Genomic DNA, 21,366 nt, shown 5'->3' on the forward strand with positions numbered 1-21,366 from the left:
TTTTACCCTATTCTTTTTAATGCTTCTTCCAAACTAAATTCAGCCACCATTTACTAATAAATTTATTGCAGATTTATACAAGCTGAGTACCGTTTTTTTAGGCATTTGCCATTCAATTTTTTTAGTCAGTTTGTCACGGTATTATAAGACTACTATAATTTCACTATCGCTTAAGAGAGTCTTTAAAGATACCGAATTTAAAATTGTATCCAGGCCAATGCAGAAATTACACATATATTGAAGAATTGTTCAGACCTTTCCACGTTCACAACACAAATAAATGACCTAGTATACATTTCTTGCGGTGATTGCGACTCGTCTTATCAGGGTTCCATGCGGTTTCCTCTGAATTTTCGTGTTATTCAACACACGGCCTCAGTTCGTGCTTCTTGTTCAGCAGCGTCAGAATTACCCTTTCATTCCTTTAATGAAAAACACTTTTTTATTTAACAAAGCCAAAATACTTAATGTGCCCAACGTAATTATACGAGACTATTAATTGCAGAAACCATCGAACTTAAATTACATGAGAATTCTGTTAATGTTCACTGGCCCTACTAATCTCCGACTCGAGGTCCTTTACGCGCATGTGCGAAGACAAATAATCCCTATTTAAGTTCCATGTTCATTCCTATTCAGTAATTTTCATTACTGTGATCACGACATATGGTCGAAAAGCATAAATTAATTTTTTAATTGCATTAAATTGCAGTTTAATTTTTTAATTATTGTTAATTATTTCTTACTGTAAATGTAAGATTTTTGTGGGTTTTTTTTTAATTTTTTTCATTTTAATTTCTGGAGAGTATTATACGGAAGTGTTCTATGTATCATATTGAAGTAAACTTCTCTTATTCTTTTACAAATATTGATATCAACTTAGAAGGTATTGAGAATTATAGCTCTGGTTCACACTATCAAATTCGTTGTATTTCATTGTACTGAAATTATTTGGCAGCTGTGACATTATCATTGTATTCGATTGTACTGAAATTATTTTTTCAATAAAAATAATGCAGCAATACTTACTTTACTGTACCAGTTTCATAATGAGTTCCTGCAGTAAATATGATTTTAGCGGCTGCCACTGTGACACTGTCAGTCTCAGAGTAGAGCGGCAGCAACTCATTATGCACCTAGTACATAATTTTATTTATTTTACTGTATTTTAGTTGTATAAAAGAGTTAGCAAAAGCTTAAGATGCCGAAGTTCATGACAAGAAATATACATCTAGTCAAAGCTTAATAAAGAGATGGCACTCACCTCAATAATCCATTGTGGTTATATGAATCATGAAATAGTACAGTGAGAAGTCATTGGTTAAACTTAAAACAGAGTTTAAAGATTGCGAGAAGGAAAGCGTAATTTAAAAAGAGTAATGTAATTGAAAAAACAGCCTAGAGGAGGAGGGGTGCACCATATCGCCTCTAGTTGTCGAATTACAAAGCTGTATAAATAAGGCGCCTCCATAGCCAGTTGGGCAGGAGCAGCAGTGCATAGCACACGTTTCTTGATTAGACCAGGGTTCGAGCCCGTGACCACCAAATACCGAGGATGCGGAAAGCTCAGCGAATGACCACTGCATATCCCCAGAGCAATATGGCCTTAGTTGCTAATGCTCCTAAAAACCAAATAATAACAAAAAATATGTATAAATAAAATAAAATTATCTGAAATTAAAATTAAAAATTAAGAAAGGAATAAGGCCAATAGTCGAGAACAACAGACTTTCGATAGATTCATCTTCAGTTGTTGATAAAAAGAAGAGCAAAAGGGTTGCTGTAGATCTTAAGTACCCAAAATGTTTTGCTGAACACGTAATTTAATTTGTGTGAGATTCCAAATGGTAGACAAGGAAACCGGAAGTTTTGTGTTTAAGATGTCAAGATCGGTGTTGAGACGATACCATTCTATTATGAGTTTATAATTCAAATTTAATTTGACGATGGTTGTTGTGGCATCAACTGAGGGGTTGTGGTTATACATGTTGAGACAGTTCAGTATTTCCTTTTGTCCAAAAACTATGGATGTGATAGTAGGTGCATGTTTGCGATGGTGGATGATCCAACTTTATTAGTAGTGTTCCCGATGTTGAATGCGTTACAGTCGGGTTGACATTTGATTAAATAAACTATGTTATTGATGTCTTTAGTGTCGTATATGCGGGGTTTCTTTATATTTGTTAAAAGGGGTTCCTAATTTATTATAGGTAGGAAAAATTATAGATGTTTGTTATTTGGTTTTTAGGAGCATTAGCAACTAAGGCCATATTGCTCCGGGAATGTGCGGTGGTCATTTCCTGACCTTTCCGCATCCTCCGTATTTGGTGGTGACGGGCTCAAACCCCGGTCTAATCAAGAAGAATGTGCTATGCACTGTTGCTCCTTCCCACCTGGCTACGGAGGTGCCTAGGAAAAATTATAGAGACATCAGTGTTAGTGAAGATATGACATAATCGTTTAGTGATTTGGCAGTGGTAAGGGAAAACAACGAATGTTGGATGGGTTGGATTTTTTATAAAATTGGGTGTTTCTAAACCCAGTTATAAAAAATCCAACCCCTCCAACATTCGCATTGTTCTCGCTTACCACTGCCAAATCACTAGACGATTATGTCATACCTTTGCTAACACTGATGTCTCTATAAATTTTTCTACCTATAATAAATTAGTAGCCCCTATTAATAAATATAAAGAAACCCATATTTATGAAACTAAAGACATCAATAACATAGTTTATTTAATCAAATATCAACCCGACTGTAACACATGTTATATCGGGAGCACTACTAATAAATTTGAATCATCCACCATCGCAGACACGTGCCTACTATCACGTACATAGTTTTCGGACATGGCAAGGAAATACTGAACTGTGTCAACATGTACACACTCATAACCACAACCCCTCAGTTGATGCCACAACAACCATCATCAAACTAAATTTAAATTATAAACTCCTCATAATAGAATGGTATCGTCTCAACACCGATCTTGACATCTTAAACACAAAACTTCTGGTTATCTTGTCTTTGGAATCTCACGTGAATTAAACTACGTGTTTGGCAAACATTTCGGGTACTTGAGATCTACAGCAATCCTTTCGCTTTTCTTTTTATTGCCAACTGAAGGTGAATCTATCGAAAGTCAGTTGTTCTCGACTATTCACCGTATTCCTTTAATTTTTAATTTTAATTTCAGATAATTTTATTTTATTTATACAGCTTTGTAATTCAACAACTAGAGGTGATATGGTGCACCCCTCCACCTCCTCTAGGCTAAGTTTTTTCAATTACTCTTTAAATTACGCTTTTCTTGTCACAATCTTTAAACTCCATTTTAAGTTTAACCAATGATTTCTCACAATATTGTTTTATGATTCATATAACCACAATGGATTATCGAGGTGAGTGCCATCTCTTTATTAAGCTTTGACTAGATGCATATTTTAGTTTTATTTATTGATTTTATTGTATTTTAGTTTTATTTATTGTATTTTAGTTTTATTTATTGATTTTATTCTCTCTTCGTGCTCTGCTCTGCTCTGGATTTGGGACTTGTCCGTGGCTCTGAAGTAGCAATAGGACTCTGCTGCTAACTTTTTCCTCTTGTCTCCATCCTGTGCAGGATGGAAAAAAATTTTTTTCTTTTTAATCTGTCATGCTGTAGCTGGCACCCTGGCCAAAGCTCTTTTCCTTTCTGTAACTGGAGTGTGCAGGATCAAGCAAAAAATAAAAGGGGAAAAAAGAGAAAAAATTTTTTTTTATTTAATTATTTATTTTTATATATATATTTGTTTATTTTATTATTATTTTTTAAATTTAATTGAATTGAATTTATTTATTATTATTATTTTTTTTTTCCTTGCGACCAGCTTTGGGCTGGAGCTCCCCAGGTCAGTTCATCACAGCACATCCTCTCTCTCATCAATGTTTTTTTTTTTTTTGTTTAAAAAAAAAAAACCTGGAATGAGACTTCTCTGGGCCAGGGAGGTCCCTTTCCTCTCTTCTCCCTTCCCCTCTTTATCTTTATTGCTTACTTTTTCTCCTGAGGAAATTCTTCTCTTTCTAGGGAGGCGGTCGAGCTGGTAGTAGGGGAGGCCTTGCCTTCCCACAGCTAGGGACGAGTACTTGGAAACAGTTATCCAGGGAATTGCTGCTTCCGGGTAGCCAAAAGGCCAAAACAAAATGCTAAACTACAGAACATGCATCTAAGCTCCGATTTCTAGGCAAAATGATATATCTCTTTTGAGGAGTACCCTGACTTATAATCGCTCTTGGCACAAGCACATTACAAATATTGCTTCCTCTGCATCAAAAAAACTTGGTTTTCACTCTTCGTGTTACTTTTCTTCCAAACAGCTGTTCTGTACAAATCAAAAATCCGCCCTGCAATGGAATATTGTTCCCACATCTGGGGCGGTGCTCCCAAAACCTCTCTCAAGCTTCTCGATTCCATTCAGAAGAGGGCAGTTAGGTTCATTAATGACTCCTCTCTAACAGAGTCTCTCCAGTTGCTGTCTCATAGACATACTCTTTCTGCTGCATGCCTCTTCTACAAGTATTTCCATGGGCACTGTTCTTCTGAATTGGCTTCTATAATTCCCGCTCTCTTTCAAAACAGTCCGAACACACGCCACCACCAGCCAACATCCATTTACTGTTCAACTTCAAACTCACAGAACTGACTTTTCATCTTCCTCGTTTATTCATTCAACTGCTGTTTTATGGAGCAACCTTCCTTCATACGTATTTCCTGAAAATTACAGTCTACAGAAGTTCAAATCCAATGTCAACAAACATCTTCTTTCGTCTTCTCAACCTCCAACCCAAGCACAGTACTAAGTACTATAGGTTCTAATACCTCTAGTGTTTGGGGTTTACACAAAAAAAAAAAAAAAAAAAAAAGCTCACAAACACTTATTTTTTCTTTCCTATCTTTCTTCCGTGCGGGATGAAAAACTCTTGTGTGGGATGAAATACTTTTTTTTTCTCTCTCTCCCCCTTCCTATTCCTCTAACCTAACCCGGTATGATATTTACCTGTGTGAGATGAAATTTTTATTTACATACACATGGCCTTATTTTAACAGATTTTGAAAAAACTGAACAGAGCAATGACGTGGAGATGAACCTATGTTCTAGGAGCCGCCCAAACACAAAACAAATAAAAAAAAAATGTTCAATTTTAAAATGGTTTTGATTTGCATCAAAGATGTTTTCACACAAAACATCTTTTGTGCATACGAAAGATGTTTTGTATGAAAACACAAAACATCTTTGTATAAGGACCTTCCATGCTTTCTTGCATTATTTTCCACTACTTCTATTACCACTAATAATATTATACTTTGTATATATATTCATTGAGTTGCATATTAAAAAGGCCCCAGGTGCCAAGCGTTTCCGTGGCCAGGTGATTATTGTGCGTATATCGAGCGTTTTTCTTCCCAGCAACGTAGGTTTTCCTTTGTTTTCTCTTGCAGTTATTAAATTTTCTGTTAAGTAGCTCTAGTCTCTTATAAGAAATAAGAAGAGAGCCCAGAAGAAGGAAATCACCTTTTTCTTTAATTTAGATTTACTAACCATACTAACTCTATGCTTGGCCACAAAGCGGCACTGCTCCTGCCTCCCCGTGGCGTGGGTGGTAAGGAGAAATCCTCAGAGTGAAAAGGAGCCATTATGGATAAAAATAATTATCCTCCGTTAGAGCCTTCGAGCTCAAGAACAGACAATTATATTAATCATGACCCCAATCACGACTTAGAAAATGATCATCGAAAGAGACAGAAAACTAATCAGATGGAGCAACCCTGCCCATCCTTTTTAATGTTCCACTCCCTTACTAGTCAGCCAATGAGCAAACTGTCTCCCTTCGTAATACAAAAACATCTCGAAGGTATTGCAGGATCTCCTAAGACTGTCAAGAGATTACAATCAGGAGACCTGCTAGTGGAAACTATGAACCACAGGCATTCGGAGAAACTCTTACAGTTAACAAACTTTGCGGGCATTCAGGTAAAAATATCTCTTCACGCAACCCTAAATTCATCTAAGGGTGTCATATCGAGTTGGGACCTGTTAAATGTCACAGAGGAAGAAATTACCCAAGAGCTGCAGGGACAAAATGTAATTCAAGCCAAACGTATAATGACTAAAAAAGATAATCAACTTATCCCAACCAGAAACATTATTCTCACGTTCAATACACCCAACTTACCCTCCTCTGTAAAAGCAGGTTATTTACTTTGCCGTATCCGCCCGTACATTCCCAATCCTTTAAGATGTTTTAAATGTCAAAAGTATGGCCACTCACAAACTGTATGCAGAGAAGTTCCTGTCTGCCCCAACTGTGGTTCCTCGGATAAAAATACAAAGTCATACAAAGTGACGGTACGACTACAAAAATGACCTGTCCAAATTGCAAAGGTGATCATCCTGCCTATTCCAGAAATTGTGAAAAATGGAAAATGGAGAAACAAATTGTAAAATCCAAGGTCGAGAACGAAGACTAGTGGCACCTACGATGAATAAAAATATTTCCTATGCTAATGCAGTTAAAAAATACCAAACAGTCTCTACTCAAACTAATGTCACAGTTCCTACTAATATTTCAATTTCAGATTGGGCTAGAACTGTCCTCTCTGAGGAAAAACCAAATGTACGTAAACAACAACCCAAACTCTCAGACCAAGCAAATAATACTCCTCTTGCAATACCAGCGGAATCTCCTCCTCCTCCAATGAGTGCTACCACATCTTGTATTATAAACACAAATACTGTGAAAAATAGTCAGGACACAACCATGGATACAGATGGTACATCCATACAGGAAGATTCTATTTTAGAAATTCATGCCGAAGAAGAAGAAATGGACCCTAGTCAGCCAGTCTTCCAAAAAAAGACAAACATAAATTGGAACGCCATAAACCAGTCACTTTAAAAAAGCAGTCAGAATCAGCTCCATCAACTAAATACAAATAATGCCTTGTATTTTACAATGGAACTACAGAGGTTTTCTTTACAATACAGTCAATATCCAAGATCTAATTAATCGATTTTCTCCAGTTGCCCTTTGTCTTCAGGAAACTTACTTAATTTTGCAAATTTCTCCTTCGATAAAGAACTATTGCTTTTATCGAAGGGATCGTAATACAGCAAATGCTGCCCATGGTGGTGTAGCAATCTTGATAAATTCAATGATCCCAACTAAACATATTCCACTTCAAACTGAAATAGAAGCTGTTGCTGTGCGTATAATGCTCCATATTGAAATAACATTAGTATCAATCTACTGGGCGCCTCCGTAGCCAGGTGGGCAGGAGCAGCAGTGCGTAGCACATGCTTCTTGATTAGACCGGGGTTCGAGCCCGTGACCACCAAATACGGAGGATGCGGAAAGGTTAGACAATGACCACCGCATATCCCCGGAGCAATATGGCCTTAGTTGCTAATGCTCCTAAAAAAAACCAAATAACAACAATAATAATAACATCAATCTACTTACAGCCAAACCGTACCTACTGTTTAAAAGATCTTGAAGATCTCCTTATACAGATACCTCCAACTCTCTGTATGTTAGGGGACTTCAACGGGCACCGCCCCTTATGGGGCAATCCTAAATTAGATAGACGAGGTCGATTCATTGAGAGCCTAATAGAGGCAGTAAACCTCACTATACTCAATACTGGCACACACTCACGTTCAGCTCCCAAATGGACATACCTCAGCCATAGATCTCTCCATTTGTTCTCCATTACTGGTCCCGACCATAGAGTGATATGTTTTAAATGATATAATGGGTAGTGATCACTTCCCAATCGTATGCAACCTATTAACAGCACAGGCTCGCGCCTCCGTAGCCAGGTGGGAAGGAGCAGCAGTGCGTAGCACACGCTTCTGGATTAGACCGGGGTTCGAGCCCGTCACCACCAAATACGGAGGATGCGGAAAGGTCAGGGAATGACCACCGCATATCCCGGAGCAATATGGCCTTAGTTGCTAATGCTCCAAAAAACAACAACAACAACAGCACAGGCTCCTCCAGCTCAACCCTGCAGAAAATGGAAATTTGCCCGAGCAAACTGGGCGAAATTGCGGTCATCAATATCTTTTGATGAGAAAGAAATCCGTCTCCAGCCTATCGATGATGTGACAGAATACATCGCGTCACATCTCCTAAATGTGGCTAAAGAAACAATACCGCTATCAAATCCCTCGGTTCGTAAGCATTATAATTATTGGTGGAATGAGCAATGCACAAAAGCCAAAAAAGCAAAAAAATAAAGCCTGGAATTTGTTTCGGGAATATCCAACAACACCCAATCTAATAAATTATAAGAAGTCAAAGGCAAAAGCACGTTTCATACAAAGGCAAGCCAAGAAAGAATCCTGGATCCGTTTTGCATCAAGCATTAACAAAAACACTGACACCAAAATAATATGGAAAAAAATTAGACAGCTTTCTGGTAAGTTTCCTACCGTACCTTCACCAATTCTGTCCTGTAATGAGCAAGATCTATCTAGTCCTTTAGATATCGCAAATGCTTTGGGCAACACATTTGCTGAAATCTCAGCGGCAGCAGAGATATTCCACCTTTCCAGAGAATTAAAAACACTGCAGAACAGCACTCTATTAACTTCCAAACTGCCCTCCTTCTGCCGTATAACAGACCCCTACAATATTCCGAACTCTTGCATGCTATCGGAACAGCCCACAATGGTGCTGCCGGACCAGATGGAATCTATTAAGTCATGCTACAACATCTTGATGACAAAGCTTTGGGTCTCCTTCTGCTCTTTTACAATCGTATTTTTCTAGAAAATGTCTATCCAACTTCTTGGCATCATTCTACTGTTTTGGCATTCCTAAAACCTGGAAAAGATCCAACCAATCCCCATAGCTGTAGACCAATATCCCTCTCAAGCTGCCTCAGCAAAATTCTAGAAAAAATTGTCCACTGTAGACTCGTCTGGATCATTGAGTCAGAACAGTTAATGAGCAATAGTCAGTATGGCTTTCGTCAAAACATATCATGCCTGGACCTTATGGTTAAGGCTGAATTTGCCATTCGTAATGCCTTTATTAAGCATGAACATCTAGTAATGGTTTCCATAGATATCGAGAAGGCTTTTGATACCACCTGGCGGCATGGCATACTAAGAGATCTTTACTCTCTTGGTCTGCAGGGCAACCTTCCTATATTTATAAAGCAATTTTCTACACACTAGATCGTTTCAAGTTCGATACCAACATGCCCTCTCTGCAACTTTCTTGCATGCTTTCATTCAGGAAGAAGGTGTTCCACAGGGATCAGTACTGAGTGCCACTCTTTTCGCCCTAAGAATAGATTCTATCACTAAACAACTTCCAAATACTGTAGAAACTTACCTTTATGCAGATGACCTTTCCATCTCCTGTCATTCCCAAAATATGAGATCTGTTGAATGACAGCTTCAGATATCATTAAATAAAATACAGCAATGGGCCAGCCTTAACGGCTATAGGCTTTCACAGCAGAAAACAGTTGCTATCCATTTTTGTAGACAACGCAAATTTCATCTGGATTCTGAACTTCACATCTCTAATATTTCCATCCCAGTCACTAGTAACATTAGATTTCATCATGGACAACAAACTAAACTTCTTAGAGCACATTAAAAAAGTACGTACTGCCTGCTTAAAAAAGATAAACATACTCAGAGCTTTATCTGCACAAGCGTGGGGTGCAGATCGTACCTCCCTTCTTCGATTATACAGGGTATTAATCAGATCCCGTCTTGATTATGGAGCTCCCATTTATGACTCTGCCAGAAAGAGCGCATTACGCTGGCTTGATCCAGTTCAGCACAGTGCACTGAGGATTGCACTTGGCGCATTCAGAACATTGCCAGCACATAGTCTTTACATTGATGCACATGAGCCGCCACTATCTTTACGTGGGAAATTGCTATTGCTAAAGTATTCTGTCAAGATACAAAGTTGTGCCTCGCATCCCATTCAGCCATATCTTTTCAATCCGCCATTAGAAAATCTGTACAGAAATAAACCTAGCATAGGAAAACCAGCTGGTCATCGCCTTCTTGAACCACTGCATGTTTGGAATACATCCATCCATTCCGTACAACAAGTAGCCACTTGTACTCAACCACCATGGGTTCAACCTCCTATACTGACCTATATGTGACACTTACCTCTGTCAGTGGGGAAAGAATATTTTGCAATCATCAAATATCAGACAAGTTCATGCTGTTCACACTCAAAAGTATATTGATATTTTACCGATATACACAGATGGCTCTATATCCAATTCAAAAGTTGGAGCAGCTGCAGTGTTTCCGAATACAATTGTATCAGCAGCCCTTCCTCCTGAATTTAGTATCTTCTCAGCTGAATTATTCGCAATTAAACTAGCTTTAAAAAATCTCCCTCCTGACTGCTCTTTAAAATCAGTAATTTACACGGATTCCCTCAGCTCAGTCAAGGCTTTGTGTAGTTCCACAGATAAATTTCACCCTGTTATAAATGAAATTAGAAAATTATTACTAAAGATTAAAGAACGTCACCAACTGGTCACCTTCAGCTGGATACCAGCACATTCTGGTATTTTAGGCAATGAACAGGCTGATAAAGCTACAAAAACCCAACCAGCTTAGATTTAACCAATATCCCTGTTCCAGCCTCAGACTATGCACTAATGATTCATGCTGCATGCCTATCAGAATGGACAGCACTATGGCATTTCCAAACGAATAATAAACTCTTTCAGATTAAACAGGTTCCGAAAATCTGGCTCTCGAGTGTCCAGATGAGAGGAGATGTCCAAGACGAGAAGAAGTAATTCTTTCAAGAGTAAGAATAGGTCATACTTACCTGACCCACCTTCATTTACTCACAGGAGATGATCCACCACAATGTCCACATTGCTATATAAATATGACTGTTAAACACATTCTCATTGACTGCCTCTATTATAAACAAGACAGAATTTCAACCCTGCAATCACTGGTTATCCTTCAACAACCAATAACCCTAGAGAATTTGATAGGTGACAAGGAAAATATATCTGAATTTTTCCGTTTTCTGAAGCAAACTAGAATTTTTAATCTTTTCTGATTAAGGACATATCAGACAGTACGATTCTTTCTCTTTTTCTTTAATATAAATGAATAGGCGCATTACAGCCAAAGTAGCTTATGCGCCATGAAACCCCCACAACAACAACAGCATATTAAAAAATTTTTGTTTATTGAAAAAATGGAACTTTGAAATTATAAAATAGTTTTTATATTTTGGCATTTTCAAAATCATGAAAAAAGAAAACTTTCTCATGCTATTTTATCTTTTTGACTTTTTAAATCCTGCTAGTCAAAAGAAACAGAGTAGGAAAAGGTCCACCTTTTCCCTATTTATAAAAATGGAAATCAGCATATTTTCACTATTTTTTCTGATAAATATAATAATACTTCTGTTTTCAGATTTTGTCCAATGGTATTTTGCTTGTTCAGTCTTATAATCGAACCACCTGTAGAAAAAGATGTGAGGTAAAACTATACAAACGTATGGTATGTTTAATTTCCTTCTTGGTTTCTAAGTTAAAAAAAAATAAATAAAAAATTATAAAATTTTCTGTAATTCTGTAGGAGTATAATTAATATTAGAAGTGTTTATAAATTTATATTACATTATAATACATAATGTAATATAAATTTATAGCATACTACTGTGGCATAACTTTGGATTAGTTTAGCAATATCATTTTATTTGCATATCTCATAGTTAGAGTGGTATTTTTAGTTTCAGTTTAAGCCAAAATCATGAAAAAAGAAATATGACTGTCAAAGTCATGTATCAGACTACAACAGCAAAGCAATGGGAATGCCCTGGCCCAAGGGAGAAAAATCAGGGAAGTGTTCCTTGTATTTCTCCCAGTTGAATTGGCATTTAAAATTTTCATTACTGGTGTGGAAGACTCGGACTTAAAAGTTTCTGTTAAAGTAAAACTCTTAGTAAGGAGGGAAGGAATGGCAAATAACCTGGACCTGGAGGAGTTTATATGGAACATCTGAAATGCGGAGAAAGAGGAGTGGCTGTTTTGATACAAAAATTACACAAAAATGATACAAAAATGACAACATTAGAAACAACTTCACCTGGAGATTGGATGCTGCAATTAACATAGAGATAAAAGGTAATACTAAAGAAATCTGCGAATATTTAAAAAATATTGCAAAAAAAATAGCTCATGAAATCCTAGGCAGAAAGAAGAGCCAAGGACCAAAAAATACCTGAATTACAGAGAAAGTAAGAGTTGCTGTAGAGGAAAAGAAACATTAGCATTAGTAGAGGCATACGATGCAAGAAAGCAAGCTTATGCAGCATCAGCCCAAAAAAAAAACAACACTCCCATTTCACCCCTCCGTTCGTTCGAAATATCTGTCCAGCTGAGCCTTAAATTTATTTAGGCTATCAACTTCCACAACAAGGGATGGAAGTCTGTTCCACCAACCAACTACCCGCTGGCTAAAGGCAAATTTCTGCATGTCTTTCCTACATCTGAATTTCCTCGATTTGATTTTATGCCCTCTCAGGTGATTATTCTGAACAAGAGGAAGAATCCCATCAGCATTGACCATGCTCAAATCATTCAAGGCTTTATACACTTCTATCAGATCACCTCACCGGTGCCTAGTCTCCAGACACTGTAATTCGCAAAACTTAAGCCTTTCTTCGTAAGAGACTCTTGCATATCAGAAATGGCTGGGTGAAAGGAATGATGCATATAGGAACATTTATGTTGAAAAGAAGAAAATAGCCAATCGGTAGTAGCAGCAAAAACTGAAAAATTGGAAAGGAAGTGCATGACAATAGCAAATTGGGCTTCAAGCATTCAGTGGAATCATGGAAGGTCCTTAAATACTTGAGAAAACAGAATAAATACAATGCTGGTTTGCAATTAATACCTTTGAAAGATTGGATGAAGTACTATGAAGGACTTTTAAAAGAAGATCGGGAAGAGTTCAAGTCTGTGGAGGATTTCGGTGTGGAAGACTCGGGCTTAAACATTTCTGTTAGGGAAGTGGAACTCTTACTAAAGGAGGGAAGGAATGGCAAATCACCTGGACCTGGAGGAGCCTATATGGAACTTCTGAAATACGGAGGAAGAGGAGTGGCTGTTTTGATACAAAAACTGTTAAATAATATACTGAGAGGAGAAGAAATATTGAAAGAAATGACAACAGGATATATTACATCAATTTATAAGAAGGGCGATCGGAAAAGCTGTTCAAATTACAGAGGAATATGTGTCCTGAACCTGCTGTTAAAGATTCTTGGAAAATGGATCAGGAACCATTTAGAAGCCCGATTCGAGGTGTCAGAAGAACGAACTTTTTCATCTGGGAGGTCATGTATAGACCAAATCTCAACTGTACAACAGATTCTTGAAAAATTCCAATCGAAAGGAAAAGAAATCTTTATGATTTTCATTGACCTTGAAAAGGCATATGACAGTGTTCCAAGAAAACACTGAAAAACACATGGGAAACACTGAAAGAGGCAAATATTGGTGGATAATTGATTAACATTATTAAGGCAATTTACAGGAATAATAGATGCAGAATTAAAGTGGGATCAGCCTTATCACCTGAATTCCACACTTCAAAAGGCTTATTATAAGCCTGTTGCATGTCGCCAACACTTTTCAAAATTTATATCGACATCTGCCTAATATCCTGGTCAAAAAATACAAAATGGGATTGCAGATCAATACGAACATCTATATTCATAATTTACTTTTTGCAGACAATCAGGTAAAGTGAAAGTGCGTTTAGGGTCAAACGGCACCAGAGGTTCCCCCCATCTCTGCGTAGTTTACATTGTGGGTGAACCAGTTGACTGGAAAAGCCAGAGATTTAAAAGTGTGTGGGAATTTTATTTGTGTGGTGTCGTGTACCATTGTTCATCTGGTCATTTAGCTGCTGGATCCCTGCTGAGGCCCAACGTTGCCCCACTTTTTCCCCATGGAGGCAGACCAGGAACTCACTTGACTTAAGTTACTCTGGCCGGTCCTGCCGCTTAATAGACAATCAGGTGGTGATAGTACAAGAATTAGAAGATGCAGACTATGCATGTCGTAAATTGTTTGAGGAATATCAATGGGGTCTAAAAATTAATTTTAGCAAGACTGAAATGTTGTCTTCAAGATCAGGACACATTCTAAATGTTGAAGGTTTTAAAATGAAACAAGTCGATAAATTCAAATATTTGGGATTGATTTTACAAAGTGATGGATCATCCCAAGCAGAGATCAATAAGAGAATTGCAGATATCAGAAAGGCTATCGGCATTTTAAATTCTGTACAAAGTCTTCTATTGTATGGAGCGGAAACGTGGACGTTTAATAGGCGAGGGGAAAACAAATTGCTCTCCACAGAAATGGATTTTTGGAGAGCTCAGCAAGAACTTCTAGAAGAGACAGATAAAGGAATGAAGACATGAGAGAAAATGGAAGTGAAAAAGAATGTTATCGACACTATCAAAGAAAAGTGTTTAACATGGTATGGACATGTAAAACTGATGCAAGAAACCAGATATCCAAAGGCGATCCTGAAATGGCTACCTCCTGGAAGAAGGAGAAGAGGAAGACCTGGGAGGACATGGATGGGTGGAGTACGGGAGTGCATGACAGCTTGAGTTTTAACTGACCAAGACACCTTGAACCACACTTTATGGCGGGAAAAAAATTCTTACCAAAAAATATCTTGTAGGCTGTGGAAACCCATTGTAAATGGAAACACTCCTCTTGAAGAAGAAGAAAATTTTCATTACTTGTTGCATGTCTGTGAAGCATCTGTAGCAGGATATGGTACAACCAAAGATCATTTTATTGTGCAGAGTGCAAGGAAATTCTGCATTCTGATAGGTAATTATCTTCGGCATAAAAGGTAATAGTGTTTGCACATTCATACCAATGATATTAAGAATAGGAAATCTGAGGATTTCTAAACAAGAATAGGCAACGTTGAGAAAAAGCTGTGTGTTAGGATTAAATCTGAAAGTATAGTAAATGATTACTATATTTAATACCAAGTGAAATTAATAATATAGTTTATTAAGCAATTGCCTAAATCACTATATGTTAAGGTAAATTTCAGGTTTGCCAATACCCATCATCAGACCATGCTGTTGGAAGAAGAACAATAGAAGAGTTACGAATTTGACTATACAGGCTGGCCTCAATTAACGCGATTAATTTGTCCCATGAACGACGCATCGCGGAAAACACGTTAATCGAATATAATAATCAATAAGAAAAATTATAATTGGTCCTTGACCTTCTGGAATGTCCATAAAGAATTTTAAAAATACTTTTTAAATAACTTTTTAACTGTATACAATGTAAAAGATAATGAAAATAATTATGGAATTATCCCACTAATAAAGTCTGCATTGACTTTATTAGTGGGAAACAAACAAGTAACACATCTTCCAGTGGTTGATGGAGCACACCGAGGCGGGCAGCAGGCAAACGTTTGTTTATTTCCTGTCCGACATGTGGTAAGCTTAACGCACGATTCAAATCTTTTTCAACTATCGCATAAAAAAAAAAAAAAAAAAAAAAGATCGCATTAATTGGAAATTTGCATCTTGTAAAGTGAAAAGTGGTATAATTTTTTCAAATAGCGGTAACTGGAAAAATGCATTAATTAAACTCACATTATGCAAGGCCTGGCTGTATTATAGTAACAATTACAATTATTACAATTACAAAATTATTAATTAATTGTGAATATTAAGTCTAAAGTATCCAGTTTAAATATCATCAATGTTTCTTGCGGCAACCGACTAACTGGTTAAAATAAATTTATTAAAATAAAAATGATATATGCATATGATAAAACAGAAATAAAATAAGATAAAAGTGTTAAAATATAATATAATAAAAGCGTTAAAATACATAGTAGCTTTTGAAGCGAAGTACCTCTTTATCAGCTAGTCTCTGAATGGTGTACTTCAGTATATATTGATGGTTACAATAGCACAAGTCAGCTGGGCATGATCATGTATCACGAGTCTGGTGTCAATAAAGCAGAATTACGTACATGTGATAATCGCCAGCACTCATCACACTGCAATACAGTACATTTTATAATAGGGTGTAATCCCCTCGTGTGAGTCATAGTACTATTATTGGTGGCCATGAGCACTGGCAGTAATCATGTGAATAGCCAACGATTTCAATATCCCATTGGGGATCCCAAGATTGTGCTGCTCAACCCAGTAATGTTCGGCGACTGAGGAGCGTTCAAAATTAGTGGTTCACAGAGCCACCTCATGCTCAGAAACCCAATCTTTCAATCTTCTACCAGACTCACCTACATAACACCCCCCCCCCACAGTCCAGACACGTAATACGGTATACGGAACCACTCCGTAGGAAAGGAGGAACTGGTGTTTTCACCTGAGAAATAATAATGGCAATTTCCTCCCCAGAAGTTGCACACATTGTACATGATGGAGACGCAAAATCCTAGCAAGATGTTCCGATATGCCCGGATAATAGGTCATATTATCCAGGTGTATCGGAACATCTTGTTAGGATTTCTCCTATTATGCGGGCATATTGGAACGTCTTGTTAGGATTTCCCCTATTATCCGGGCGTAACGGAACGTCTCATTATGATTTTGCATCTCCATCATATACAATGTGTGCAACTTCTGGGTAGGAAATTACAATCTATTATTTGTAAGGTGAAAACACTTGTTCCTCCTTTTCTGCGGAGTGGTTCCGTATACCGTATTACGTGTCTGGTTTGTGTGTGTGGGGGGGAGGGATATTATGTAGGTTAGTCTGGTAGAAGATTGAAAGATAGGGTTTCTGAACATGAGGTGGCTCTGCGAACCGCTAATTTTGAATGCTCCGCAGTCGCCAAACATTATTCGGTTGACCAGCACAATCTTGATCCCCAACGGGATATTTAAATCGTCGAATATTCACGTGATTACCGCCAGCACTTATGGCTTGAAGCACACATAGCCACCAATAATAGTACTATGAATCGCACGAGGGAGTACGCTTACACCCTATTATAGAATGTACTGCAATGAGCACTGGCAATTATCACGTGTACGTAATTCTGCTTTACCAACACCAGACTTGTGGCACATGATCATGCCCAGCTCACTTGTGAACCATCAATATACAGGGTGTCTCAAAAATATTGGTACAAATGTTTAAGGAAGGTAGGTAACATCTAAAGGAATGTGAATCGCATACGAACCCATAACCAGAAACGTCACGGGAAAGCAGTAGCAGAGGCACAAGAAGCAGAAATGACACAAGACAGTAATTAGTGGCAAGCATTTATTTGACATAATATTAACAATGGAGTACAAGATGGATGCATTTCATGATGTTACAACAGATGCTCAAAGGTTCCAACATGAGATGCGATGCATGCGTGACACCGACGCGGCATGGATTGGCGGACACGGTTGAACACACCTGGAGTTTCTTTGACAGTAGCAACAGCGCAGACGGTCTCGCCACAAGATCCATTTCTGTCTCCACAGGCGATTCATACACGATAGGTTTGATGGGCCCCCCCACAGAAAGAAATTAAGGCTCGATAAATCAGGTGAGCTGGGGGCCCAGGCAACGGGTCGACCACGGCCAATCCATCGACACCCAAAACGCCTGTTCACGAACACACCTTCCATAATGGGCAGGCGCCCCGTCTTGTTGTAACCAAATGTTGCGACTCATTTGCTGGAACATCGTCAAGTAACCCTGGTAGAACTTGTTCAAGAAAGATCTGATATTTAGCAGAGTTCATGCGGGATGCTAATAGGTATGGGCCGACTAAGCAGTCACCGACCATCCCTGCCCACACATTTATTGCAAAGCGATGTTGTGCCGCATGGGGTGGGCGCACTGTGTGTGTGGGCCCTCTGCTAATCCATACACTAGGTGCATGTCTGCCAGCTCACAGTTCTTATATCGATGCATGCTCTTCGTGCGGAAACTACTGCTTGAATGAGTAAACCAAAAATTTTCCCTCTCTCAAACTGATGAACAGCGCCATGTACCGACTTACGGTGATATTTCCAGTTATTGGTTCCTATGCAATTCACATTCCTTTAGATGTTACCTACCTACCCTAAATGTTTGTACCAATATTTTTGAGACACCCTGTATACTGAAGTACACCATTCACAGACTAGCTGATGAAGAGGCACTTTGCTTCAAAAGCTACTATGTATTTTAATGCTTTTATTATATTATATTTTAACTCTTTTATCTTATTTTATTTCTGTTTTATCTTATGTATATATCATTTTTATTTTAATAAATTTATTTTAACCAGTTAGTCGGTCATCGCAAGAAACTTTGATGATATAATGCAACCCGACACACAAAGCCTGTTTTCTAATATTCAGTTTAAATTACGATTACAATTGGAAACAGATATTAATTTAAGTAAAGTCAAATATACATAAAGATTAAAATCCTTACTTGCTGATGCTGCCAGAAACCTGATGTGCATCCAGGCAGTTAATACCAAATACCTAACTTGTATTTTTTTCGTGTTAGGGTATTATTATTCATTTGTAAAACATTTTCTTATTTATTATTTACAGTATATATAGACACTTTCGACATTCGAATATTTAAATGATTAATAGTTATTACAAACTTTGAAGCAGCTTTTCAAACAAAATCCTCTGAAAGTTGCAAGGTTTTCACAATTAAAATGTTAGTGGTTACTGCACTTATGTGGATACCTGGTAGAACCAAGCTCCCACTTTTTGTAGCTAAAATGTGTTCCTAAAATATTATGTATAAACACTGTGATTGTTATCTTTACTAACAGTAATAAATGGAATATTAGTGAGGCAGAGAGAGAGGGGGGGGGAGCTAATAGTTCCTCTTAATTGACCGATTATATTATTCAGGAAGGACCACATTGTGCCATGCACATTATACTAATACCAAAAAGGGGCCCACTAAGAACACCAGCCCTGGTTTCCCAAGAACCTAGATCTGCCCCCCCTGGCCTGGTATAGCCTTCTGAGGATGCTGGGGCTCCCCGCAGGCTGTCAAAGGCACCAACAAAATTAACAGAGATGGCTGACATATATTTTACCTTCAGTATTCTGTGTTGTATTTATTTGTTGTTGTTGCATGACTTGAAGCCGAATTGTTTGTCTGACTACAGAGCTGCTCTTTGGTAGTGGCCTAGTAGCTAGGTTAATAAAAGTCTTTCCAAGAGCTTATCATAATAAATAAATAAATTTTCTGTTTATACTACGGCACGACAACCAAGTCGGTAGAGTTTACAATAAATCGTCAATACAAATATTTATCGTATTTAGTAGTCATGGGCTTGAACCCCGGTCCACTCAAGGAATGTGTGCTATGCACTCTTGCTCCTGACCACTCGGCTACGTCAGGCCTAATTAATATGTATATATGTAGCATGAAGTTGTGTTGTTCATGTTGAGTGACTATCCACTTAACCCAGATGGTGGTGGCAGGAGTTACCATCCCTGGCACATCAATCTGGGGTAGGGATCTACTGATCTAGCATTCCTTTTGAACTACACTGAGTGAGTTCTCTTCTCCCCCAGAGGAGAGAGATCTAAGTTGCATTAACAAAAGTAACATGTAGTAAGTAACAAAAGATTATTAAGTAGAATTTTTGAAGTATTCATTCTTGCACTGTTTTTGTTAGGATTTTCAACATGTGTGAACATATCACCAATTCATAAAGGGGGGATCAAAAGGTGACATGAGTAATCATAGACATGCTAGCTTAACATGTATTCCAGGGAAAATACTGAAGTCACTGACTAAAGAAGCAATGCAGGATCATCTGCACAGGAAGATTATACTGTAGTCACAGCATGGATTTGTTAAGAGGTAGTATGGTCTAACTAATCTGATAGGTTGCTATTTTAAAGGGACAAAGGAACTCAATACAAAAAATAATTTTCATATCATGTGTACTTGGATTTCTGAAAGGCTTTTGATACCGTTGCACATAAGACTGCTGTACAAACTGGAGCAATATAGCATTAAGGGTAAATTACATCATTAATTGTCAAACTAATAGAGTAAGCTTATCTGCAAAACCATCTAAAACTCCCAAACACTTCCTAGTTCATTTCACAGATATATGTGGTCTCAATTCTAATCTCAACAACGTCCATTTGGACTTGCAGTCTGCCAAACCCCATGTACTTTTTCTGACAGAATCTCAGTTATCTGTTGATTCAACTACTGCTCATCTCAGTTGCACAAATTATTCGCTGTATGATTCCTTTCGCCTCCAAGGTGGTACTTGTGCATTTGTCCATTCTGATATTCCCTGTCAGAGACTTGGTAATTTGGAATCTCCTCTGGCTTAAAATCTCTCTACCTCATTGTGTCAAATTCATCTGTTGTCTCTACCATTCTCCCAACTCCACCAATCACTTGGAGCTCTTTGACTGCCTCTCTTTGCAACTTGACTTTCTCCAGTCCAACTTTCCTAACAGTGAGGTAATTTTCCTTGGTGACTTTAATGTTCACAACTCCAGTTGGCTTCCGTTTTCTAGTCACGCTGACACGGCTGGTTGAGATGCTGAAGCTTTTGCAATTACCAATGACCGTGCACAGATTGCTCACTTACCTACACGAATACCGGACAATCCTAACTGTACAGCCAACACACTTGATCTTTTTCTCACAGACAACCCTTCTAAGTACACGGTCGAAGTTAGTGGTCCTTTAGGCACCTCAGATCACAACTTGGTGATTGTCTCTTCTCCAATGGAGCCTTTATCTCATGGCTGTTCCCAACCTCGTTTGGCATTACAAGAATGCAAAATGGGATGACCTGCGAGATTTCTTTTCCTTGGTCAGATTATTGTTTCAAAACTTCTGATGTCAACATTTGCTTAGATTGTGTCAGCAAAATTATTCTTGTAGAAATGGAATCCTTTATTCCATACTGCACTTTAAAATCTCGTCCTTTATCTAAACCTTGGTTTTCCAATAAATGTGCTAAGGCTCTTCAAGAGAAGAATGTTGCATATCTTAATTGGCTTGTTTCCGATTCTTCAGTTTCATTTTCTGCTTACACCAAAGCTCGCAACAATTGTAAAGCAGTTATTAATCAGTCCAAACTAGAGTTTGAACAGGCTAAGAGTAGAAATCTTGCTTCTTGCTTTAATGGTAGCCGAGCATTCTGGTCTCTTGCCACAGCTATTGGACGCAAATTTTGCCCATCTCTGCTCCCACCTGTGTCAAAACCAATTGGTTCTGTTGTCACTTCAGCCAAGGATAAAGCTGACCTGCCAACATCCTATTTTTCTTCCAACTC

General features: G+C 38.0%; 1 protein-coding gene across 4 annotated transcripts in view; it reads left to right on the top strand.

Annotated features, from left to right (window-relative positions):
- LOC150087600 (uncharacterized) overlaps positions 1-21,366 on the top strand; it is a 268,271-nt gene that overhangs the window by 206,620 nt on the left and 40,285 nt on the right. For 3 of the 4 annotated variants that reach the window (XM_090369160.1, XM_090369161.1, XM_090369162.1), the window contains exon 7: positions 11,476-11,562. The exons of the other annotated variant lie outside the window; for it this stretch is intronic. In XM_090369160.1, the coding sequence (XP_090225286.1) occupies positions 11,476-11,562 (87 nt within the window). The remainder of the gene's footprint in view (positions 1-11,475; positions 11,563-21,366) is intronic. 4 annotated transcript variants of the gene reach the window in all.

Source organism: Mastigoproctus giganteus, chromosome 3 (genome assembly GCF_048544385.1).
Source record: "Mastigoproctus giganteus isolate SK-2022 chromosome 3, ASM4854438v1, whole genome shotgun sequence".
NCBI lineage: Eukaryota > Metazoa > Arthropoda > Arachnida > Uropygi > Thelyphonidae > Mastigoproctus > Mastigoproctus giganteus.